Genomic DNA, 9,392 nt, shown 5'->3' on the forward strand with positions numbered 1-9,392 from the left:
CCCAGTATTTTTCCCGGTGTTTCCCGGTGTTTTTCCCAGTGTGTTTCCCAGTGTGTTTCCCGGTGTGTTTCCCGGTGTTTCCCCGGTGTTTTTCCCGGTGTGTTTCCTGGTGTGTTTCCCGGTGTTTTCCCGGTGTTTCCCCGGTGTGTTTCCCGGTGTTTCCCGGTGTGTTTCCCGGTGTTTCCCGGTGTTTCCCGGCTCTCTCACGGAGTTGGTGCCCAGGATCTGCAGGTCGGGCTTGTCGGACTCGAGCAGCTTGGCCACCATGGTCAGGAAGCTCTCCACGAACAGGTTGATGCTCTGGCAGTGGCACGCCAGCAGCAGCTGGTCCAGCGCCTCCATGGCCACCCGCACCGACCTGCAACCGGGAATGGCACCCGTTATCCCGGGATAAAACACATCCTGGGACCCGTTATCCCGGGATAAAACCCATCCCGGGATGGGCCATCCCAGCAGGGTCAGGAAGCTCTCAGGCACGCCAGCAGCAGCTGGAACAGAGCCGCCATCGGCACCCGCACCGACCTGCAACCGGGAACGGCACCCGTTATCCCGGGATAAAACCCATCCTGGGATCCGTTATCCCGGGATAAAACCCATCCCGGGATCCGTTATCCCGGGATAAAACCCATCCCGGCACCCGTTATCCCGGGATAAAACCCATCCTGGGACTGGTTATCCTGGGAAAAACCTATCCTGGGATTGGTTATCCCAGGAAAAAACCCATTCTGGGATTGGTTATCCCAGGAAAAACCTATCCTGGGATCTGTTATCCCGGGATAAAACCCATCCTGGGATTGGTTATCCTGGGAAAAACCTATCCTGGGATTGGGTATCCCAGGAAAAAACCCATTCTGGGATTGGTTATCCCAGGAAAAACCTATCCTGGGATTGGGTATCCCAGGAAAAAACCCATTCTGGGATTGGTTATCCCAGGAAAAACCTATCCTGGGATTGGGTATCCCAGGAAAAAACCCATTCTGGGATTGGTTATCCCAGGAAAAACCTATCCTGGGATCTGTTATCCCGGGATAAAACCCATCCCGGGATCCATTATCCCGGGATCAAACCCATTCTGGGATCCGTTATCCTGGGATAAAACCCATCCTGGGATTGGTTATCCTGGGATAAAATCCATCCTGGGATCGGTTATCCCAGGAAAAAGCCTGTCCCGGGATTGGTTATCCTGGGAAAAAACCCATCCTGGGATTGGTTATCCTGGGATAAAACCCATCCTGGGACCGGTTATCCCAGGAAAAAACATATCCTGGGACTGGTTATCCAGGAAAAAACCCCTCCTGGGATTGGTTATCCCGGGGTAAAACCCATCCTGGGATTGATTATCCCAGGAAAAAGCCTGCCCCGGGATGGGTTATCCCAGGAAAAAGCCTGTCCCGGGATGGGTTATCCCAGGAAAAAGCCCATCCCAGGATGGGTTATCCCAGGAAAAAGCCCATCCCAGGATGGGTTATCCCAGGAAAAAGCCTGTCCCGGGACGGGTTATCCAAGGAAAAACCCTATCCTGGGATGGGTTATCCCAGGAAAAAGCCCGTCCCGGGATGGGTTATCCCAGGAAAAAGCCTGTCCCAGGATGGGTTATCCCAGCGGGGTGAGGAGGCTCTCCAGGATCAGGTCCGTGTTCCGAGCCGCCATCGTCACCCGCGCCGACCCGGAACGGCACCGGGATCCGTTATCCCGGGATAAAACCTATCCCGGGATAAAACGGGGTTATCCCCTGAAAATCACCGGGAATTGGCACCGGAACCGGAGCGGGATTATCCCGGGAATCGGCGGAAGAATTGGCACAGTGTGGGCATGGGGTTTGGCACAGGAATTCCGGGAATTGGCTCGGGAATGAACTTGGAAATGAGATCGGGATTTAGCAAGGGAATTGGCATGGGAATTCCAGGAAAAATCCTGGGAATTGGCACAGGATTCTGGGAATTAGCACGGGAAGTGGCACGGGAATTCCAGGAATTGGCACAGGAGTTAGCTCGGGAATTAGCATGGGAATTCTGGGAATTAGCACGGGAATTAGCTCTGGAATTAGCATGGGAATTCACATGGGAATCAGCATGGGAATTCCAGGAAAAATCCCAGGAATTAGCACGGGAAATAGCTTGGGAATTATCCCAGGAATTGGCACGGGAATTGGCTCAGGATTCCAGGAATAATTCCAGGAACTGGCAGTAATTCCATGAATTAGTGCAGAATTCCAGGAATTGGCATGGGAATTAGCACAGGAAATGGCATGGGAATTGGCACAGGAATTCTGGGAATAATTCTGGGAATTGGCACAGGAATTCTGGGAGGAATTCCAGGAATTAGCACGGGAATTGGCACAGGAATTCTGGGAATAATTCTGGGAATAATTCTGGGAATTAGCATGGGACATGGGCACCGGAATTACCACAGGAATCTGGCAGTAATTCCAGGAATTAGCGCAGAATTCCAGGAATTGGCACGGGAATTAGCACAGGAAATGGCACGGGAATTGGCACAGGAATTCTGGGAATAATTCCAGGAATTAGCACAGAATTCCGGGAATTAGAATGGGAATTGGCACAGGAATTCTGGGAATAATTCCAGGAATTAGCACAGAATTCCGGGAATTAGAATGGGAATTGGCACAGGAATTCTGGGAATAATTCCAGGAATTAGCACAGAATTCCGGGAATTAGAATGGGAATTGGCACAGGAATTCTGGGAATAATTCCAGGAATTAGCACAGAATTCCGGGAATTAGAATGGGAATTGGCACAGGAATTCTGGGAATAATTCTGGGAATAATTCTGGGAATTAGCATGGAAAATAGCGTGGGAATTAGCACGGGAACATCAGGAATTCTGGGATCCAAGCCAGGAAAGAGGAAAAAGGAATTTGGGAATTATCTGGGAATTTTGGAAGGGATTCAGGGAAAGGAATGTGGGAATTTGGGAATTTGAGAAAAGATTACGGAAAGGAATTTGGGAATCTGGGAAGGGATTTATTAAAGGGAATTTGGGAGTTGGGCAAAGGAAATCTGGGAAGGAAATTTGAGAAGGGATTTAGGGAAAGGAATCTGGGAATTTGGAAATACGGGAATTTGGGAATTTGGGTAGAGATTGAGGGAAGGGAATCTGGGTATTTGGGAATGTGGGAAAAGAGATCTGGGAAGGAAATTGGGGAATTTGGGAAGGGAATACAAGAATTTGGGAATCTGGGAATGGATTTAGGGAAAGGAATTTGGGAAGGGAGGAATTTGGGAAGGGAACCTGGGAAGGGATTTAGGGAAAGGATTCAGGGAATTTGAGAATTTGGGAAGGGATTTAGGGAAAGGAATTTGGGAATGTGGGAAAGGAAATCTGGGAAGGGAATTTGGCAATCTGGGAATGGATTTGGGGAAGAGAATTTGGGAAGGGAAGCTGGGGATTTGGGAAAGGAATCTGGGAATGGACTTAGGAAAAGGAATCCGGGAATTCCGGGAGGGATTTGGGGAAGGGAATTTGTGAATTTTGGAAGAGAATTTGGGGATTTTGGAAGAGAACCAGAGAATTTGGGAATGTTGGGAATGGATTTAGGAAAAGGAATGTGGGAATTTTGGGAGAGGATTCAGGGAAGGGAATTTGGGAATTTGGGAGGGGATTTAGGGAAGGGAATCTGGGAAAGGATTTAAGGAAGGGAATGTTGGGAATGGATTTAGGAAAAGGAATGTTGGGAATGGATTTAGGAAAAGGAAGGTGGGAATTTTGGGAGAGGATTCAGGGAAGGGAATTTGGGAATCTGGGAATGGATTCAGGGAAGGGAATGTTGGGAATGGATTCAGGAAAAGGAATTCGGGAATTCTGGGAGGGATTTAGGGAAGGGAATACAGGAAGAAAACGTGGGGATGTGGGAATGTTGGGAATGTTGGGAATGGATTCAGGGACGGGAATTTGGGAATCTGGGAATGGATTTAGGGAAGGGAATGTTGGGAATGGATTCAGGAAAAGGAATCCGGGAATTCCGGGAGGGATTTAGGGAAGGGGATACGGGAAGAAAACGGGGGGAGGTGGGGATTTGGGAATGTTGGGAATGGATTCAGGGACGGGAATTTGGGAATCTGGGAATGGATTTAGGGAAGGGAATGTTGGGAATGGATTCAGGAAAAGGAATGTGGGAATGGATTTAGGAAAAGGAAGGTGGGAATTTTGGGAGAGGATTCAGGGAAGGGAATTTGGGAATTTGGGAGGGATTTAGGGAAGGGAATACGGGAAGAAAACGTGGGGATGTGGGGATTTGGGAATGTTGGGAATGGATTCAGGGACGGGAATTTGGGAATCTGGGAATGGATTCAGGGAAGGGAATGTTGGGAATGGATTCAGGAAAAGGAATGCTGGGAATGGATTCAGGAAAAGGAATTCGGGAATTCCGGGAGGGATTTAGGGAAGGGGATACGGGAAGAAAACGCGGGGATTTGGGAATGTTGGGAACGGATTCCGGGAGGGGAATTTGGGGAGGCAGTTTGGGAATGCTGGGAACGCGGCGGATTCCCGGGAGCGCCGCGTCCCGCACCCGTATCGGTGGCGGCCGACGTCGCGCGTCAGGCGCTCGGACAGGTAGGCGCCGATGCGGTCGAGCTTCTCCGGCGCCGAGAGCGCGTAGAACGTCAGCTTCTCCATGTTGGACTTCACCAGGCCCTCCTGGAATAACGGGAATGGAAACGGGAATGGACACGGGAATGGACACGGGAATGGAAACGGGAATGGGGACACGGCTTCTCCATGTTGGACTTCACCAATCCCTCCTGGAATGGGAATAATGGGAATGGACACGGGAATGGGGACACGGCTTCTCCATGTTGGACTTCACCAATCCCTCCTGGAAAAATGGGAATAACGGGAATGGAAACAGGAATGAAAACGGGAATGGGGACACGGGAATGGGGATACGGCTTCTCCATGTTGGACTTCACCAATCCCTCCTGGAATGAGAAAAATGATGGGGATAACGGGAATGATAACGGGAATGGACACGGGAATGGGGACACGGCTTCTCCATGTTGGACTTCACCAATCCCTCCTGGAAAAATAACGGGAATGATAACGGGAATGATAACGGGAATGGGGACACGGCTTCTCCATGTTGGACTTCACCAATCCCTCCTGGAATGACGGGAATGATGGGAATGATGGGAACAGCGGGAAAACCAAAAGGAATAACAGGAATAACAACAGGAACGACAGCGGGAATGACGGCAGGAATAATGGGAATAACGGCAACGACAATGGGAATAATAATGTCCTAAATTCCAAAATCCCGAATCCCAAATTCCCAAACCCCAAATCCCCAAACCCCAAAACCTGTACCACAACCCCCAAATTCCCAGAAAATCCCAAGAATCACTTCGTGGTCCTCAGGGTAGATGTTGTCCATGCATCCCCAAATCCCAAACCCCAAATCCCAAATTCCCAAATCCCAAACCCCAAACTCCCAACCCCCAAAACCCAAACCCCAAATTCCCAGAAAATGCCAAATCCCAAACCCCAAAATGCCAAATCTCAAATCCTGTATCCCAAATCCCATTAAATCCCTAAATCCAAAATCCCAAAAATCCCAAACTCCCAAACCCAAATTTCCCAGAAAATGCCAAATCCCAAACCTCAAATCCCCACCCGAAAATCCCAAATCCCTCAAATTCCAAATCCCAAAAATCCCAAAAACCCCAAGACTCCCATGGAACCCCACCTCGGGGTCCTTGGGGTGGGTGTTGTTCATCCATCCCAAAATCCCAAACCTCAAATTCCAAATCTGCAAACCCCAAACCCCAAATCCCAAAAACCCCAAATCACCTCCAAAACCCCCAAAAATCCCTGACCTCGGGGTCCTTGGGGTAGATGTTGTCCATCCATCCCAAACCCCAAATCCCAAATCCCGAATCCCAAACCCCAAAACCCCCAAAATCCTGACCTCGGGGTCCTCGGGGTAGATGTTGTCCATCCATCCCAAACCCCAAACCCCAAACACCCCACAGAGCATCCGATCCCCCAAAAATCCCCCAAAATCCCACACCTCGGGGTCCTCGGGGTAGATGTTGTCCATCCATCCCAAACCCCAAACCCCAAACACCCCAAAACCCCCCAAATCCCCCAAATCCCCCCAAATCCCCCCAAACCCGCACCTCGGGGTCCTCGGGGTAGATGTTGTCCACCAGGCGCTTGTAGCGGGGCCGCAGCGCGCCGCAGCAGCCGCACAGCCCTGCGGAACAGCGGGAGCGGGTCGGGAAACCCGGGAGGGAGAACCCGGCAAATCTGGGCCGGAGCGGGGAAGCGGGAAATCGGGAAAAGCGGGAAAAAGGCAGGGAAAAGCAGGGAAAAATCAGGGAAAAATCAGAAAAAAATCAGGAAAAAATCAGGAAAAAATCAGGGAAAAATCAGGAAAAAATCAGGAAAAATTATAGAAAAACTGGGGAAAATTTGTAGAAAAATTGGGGTAAAAAAAAAATTAAAAATATCAGGAAAAACTGTCCAAAAATCAGTGAAAAATTGGGGAAAAATCAGAAAAAAATCTGGAAAAATTGTCAAAAAATCAATGAAAAATTGGGGAAAAATCAGGAAAAAATCAGGGGAAATTGTGGATAATTTAAAAATGATGAATTCCCACCTTGACGGAGTCCTGCTCCTCGTAGAGGTCCTCGCCCAGGAAGTTCCAGGGGCTGCGCGAGCTCTGGGCCACCCAAAAATCCCCAAAAAAATGGGAAAAATCTGCTCTAAACCCCTAAAAACAACCTGGGAAAAATCTGCACCAAGCCTCAAAAAAACCTGAAAAAAATCTGTACTAAACTCCTAAAATAACTCTGAAAAATCAGGGCAAAACCACCAAAAAATCAGGAAAAATCGGGGAAAAGCTTGGAAAAATTGGGAATACCTGGTAAAAAACTAAAAACATCTGAGAAAAGCGGGAAAATCCAGGAAAAAAATTCTGGGGAAAATACAGGGAAAATAGGGGACAAAAAAATCTGGGAAAAATTGGGGAAAATTGGGAAAATTATCCAGGAAAATCGGGGAAAAAATCTGGGAAAACCAGGAAAATCCAGGAAAAAAATCTGGGGAAAATCCAGGGAAAATTGGGAAAAATCGGGGAAAAAAGTCTGGGGAAACTGCGAAATATTGGGGGAAATTGGGAAAAATATCTGGGAAAATCAGGAAGAAAATCTGGGAAAACCAGGAAAATTCAGGAAAAAAATCTGGGGAAAGGACAGGGAAAATAGTGGACAAAAAAATCTGGGAAAAATTGGGGAAAATTGGGAAAAATATCCAGGAAAATCGGGGAAAAAATCTGGGAAAACTGGGAAAATCCAGGAAAAAATTCTGGGGAAAATCCAGGAAAAACTGGGGAAAATAGGGGAAAAAAAAATCGGGGAAAACTGGGAAAAATTGGGGGGAAATTGGGAAAAATATCCAGGAAAATCGGGAAAAACGTCTGGGGAAACTGGGAAAATCTGGGAAAAAAATCTGGGGAAAAGTGGGGGAAATTCAGGAAAAAAAATCTGGGGAAAATCCAGGAAAAATTGGGGGAAAAAGTCTGGGGAAACTGCGAAATATTGGGGGAAATATCTGGGAAAATCAGGGAAAAAATCTGGGAAAACCGGGAAAATCCGGGATAAAAAATCTTGGGAAAAGTGGGGAAAATCCAGGAAAATTTCGGGAAAAAAAACTGGGGAATATCAGGGAAAAAATCTGGGAAAATCGAGAAAAATTGGGGAAAATTGGAAAAAATATGCAGGAAAATCAGGAAAAAAATCTGGGAAAACCAGGAAAATCCATGGAAAACTGGGGAAAAAAATTGGGGAAAATCGGGAAAAAAATCTGGGAAAACCGAGAAAAATTGGGGAAAAAATTGGGGGAAAAATCCAGGAAAATCGGGGAAAAAATCTGAGAAAATCCAGGAAAAAAAATCTGGGGAAAAGTGAAAAAAGTCCAGGAAAAATTGGGGAATAAAACAGGAAAGAAATGAGAAAAAAATCTGGGAAAACTGAGAAAAATTGGGGAAAAAATGGGGGAAAATCCAGGAAAATTGGGGAAAAAATTGGGGAAAATCCAGAAAAAAATGGGGGGAAATTGGGGGAAAATCTGTGAAAAATGGAAAAAATTGGGAGAAAAATTGGGAAAAATTTGGGATGGTCCAGAAAATTTGGAGGAAATCCAGGAAAATTGGGAAAAGCCGGGGGAAATAAGGGAAAATTGGGAAAAAAATCTGGGGAAATTGGGGGAAAAATGGGAAAAATTGGGGGAAAAATGGGAAAAATTGGGGGAAAAATTGGGGGAAAAATGGGAAAAATTGGGAGAAAAATTGGGAAAAGTCCAGAAAAAAAATTGGGGGAAAACAGGGAAAAATCTGTGAAAAAATGGGAAAAATCAGAAGAAAAATTGGGGAAAATCCAGGAAAATTGGGAAAAGATGGGGGAAATTGGGGAAAAATTGGCAAAAATCAGGAAGAATTGGGAAAAAAATGTAAAAAATGCATGAAAAAATTGGGAAAAACCCAGAAAAAAATCAGGGGAAATTGGGAAAAAATCTGGGAAAATGGGGGAAATGCAGAAAAAATTGGGAAAAATCTGGGGGGAAATGGGAAAAATTGGGGAAAAATTCAGAAAAAGCTGGGAAGCATTGGGAAAAATCTGGGGGGAATCAGGGAAAATTGGGAAAAATCAGGAAAAATCTGGGAAAAATAGGAAAAATCAGGAGAAAAAATGGGGCAAATCCAGAAAAATCGGGGGAAATGTGGAAAAAATAATGAAAAATCTGGGAAATATTGGGGGGAAATTGAGGGAAAATTGGTGAAATTGGGAAAAATTGGGAAAATCCAGAAAAAATCAGGAAAAATCAGGAGAAAAATTGGGAAAATCCAGAAAAAAAATCAGGAAAAATCAGGAGAAAAATTGGGAAAATCCAGAAAAAAATCAGGAAAATATGCAAAAAATTGGGGAAAAATCAGAGAAAATTGGGAGAAAAATTGGGGAAAATTGGGAAAATTGGAGAAAATTGGGAGAATTCCAGGAAAATGAGGATGGGGAACATTCCTGGAATTCCAAGGAACCCCAGAATTCCCGGATTTCACAGCCCCGATTCCATGGGAAAAAATACTTGGAACGGAATTTTAATTTTTTAATCCAGAAAATTCCTGAATTTTGTGGCATTTTTTTTTGGAAAAAATGACAGAAAATTTGGATTTTTTTGGGGGGATTCCCAAATTTTCCAGGGTGGTTTTGTTTTAATAATCCAGAAAATTCCTGAAATTTCCTCTTTTTTTAATCTAGAAAATATCCAAATTCTCCAGGATTTTTTTTTTTTAAATCTAAAAAATTCCCAAATTTTCCAGGGATTTTTTAAAAGATTCTCCGATGTTTTTTTTTTAATCCAGAAAATTCCTGAATT

At 45.8% G+C, this 9,392-nt stretch overlaps 1 protein-coding gene across 1 annotated transcript; it reads right to left on the reverse strand.

Annotated features, from left to right (window-relative positions):
• Positions 1 to 207: 207 nt before the first annotated feature.
• LOC121349210 (protein EFR3 homolog B-like) lies at positions 208 to 6,213 on the reverse strand (the record flags this gene model as incomplete). Its single annotated transcript, XM_041459424.1, has 3 exons — positions 208 to 358; positions 4,531 to 4,658; positions 6,137 to 6,213. Coding segments are annotated over 3 exons (356 nt in total), but the record flags the coding sequence as incomplete, so codon positions are not given.
• Positions 6,214 to 9,392: the final 3,179 nt, after the last annotated feature.

This window comes from Pyrgilauda ruficollis, unplaced genomic scaffold, assembly GCF_017590135.1.
Source record: "Pyrgilauda ruficollis isolate IOZ18807 unplaced genomic scaffold, ASM1759013v1 scaffold1350, whole genome shotgun sequence".
Classification (NCBI taxonomy): Eukaryota; Metazoa; Chordata; class Aves; order Passeriformes; family Passeridae; genus Pyrgilauda; species Pyrgilauda ruficollis.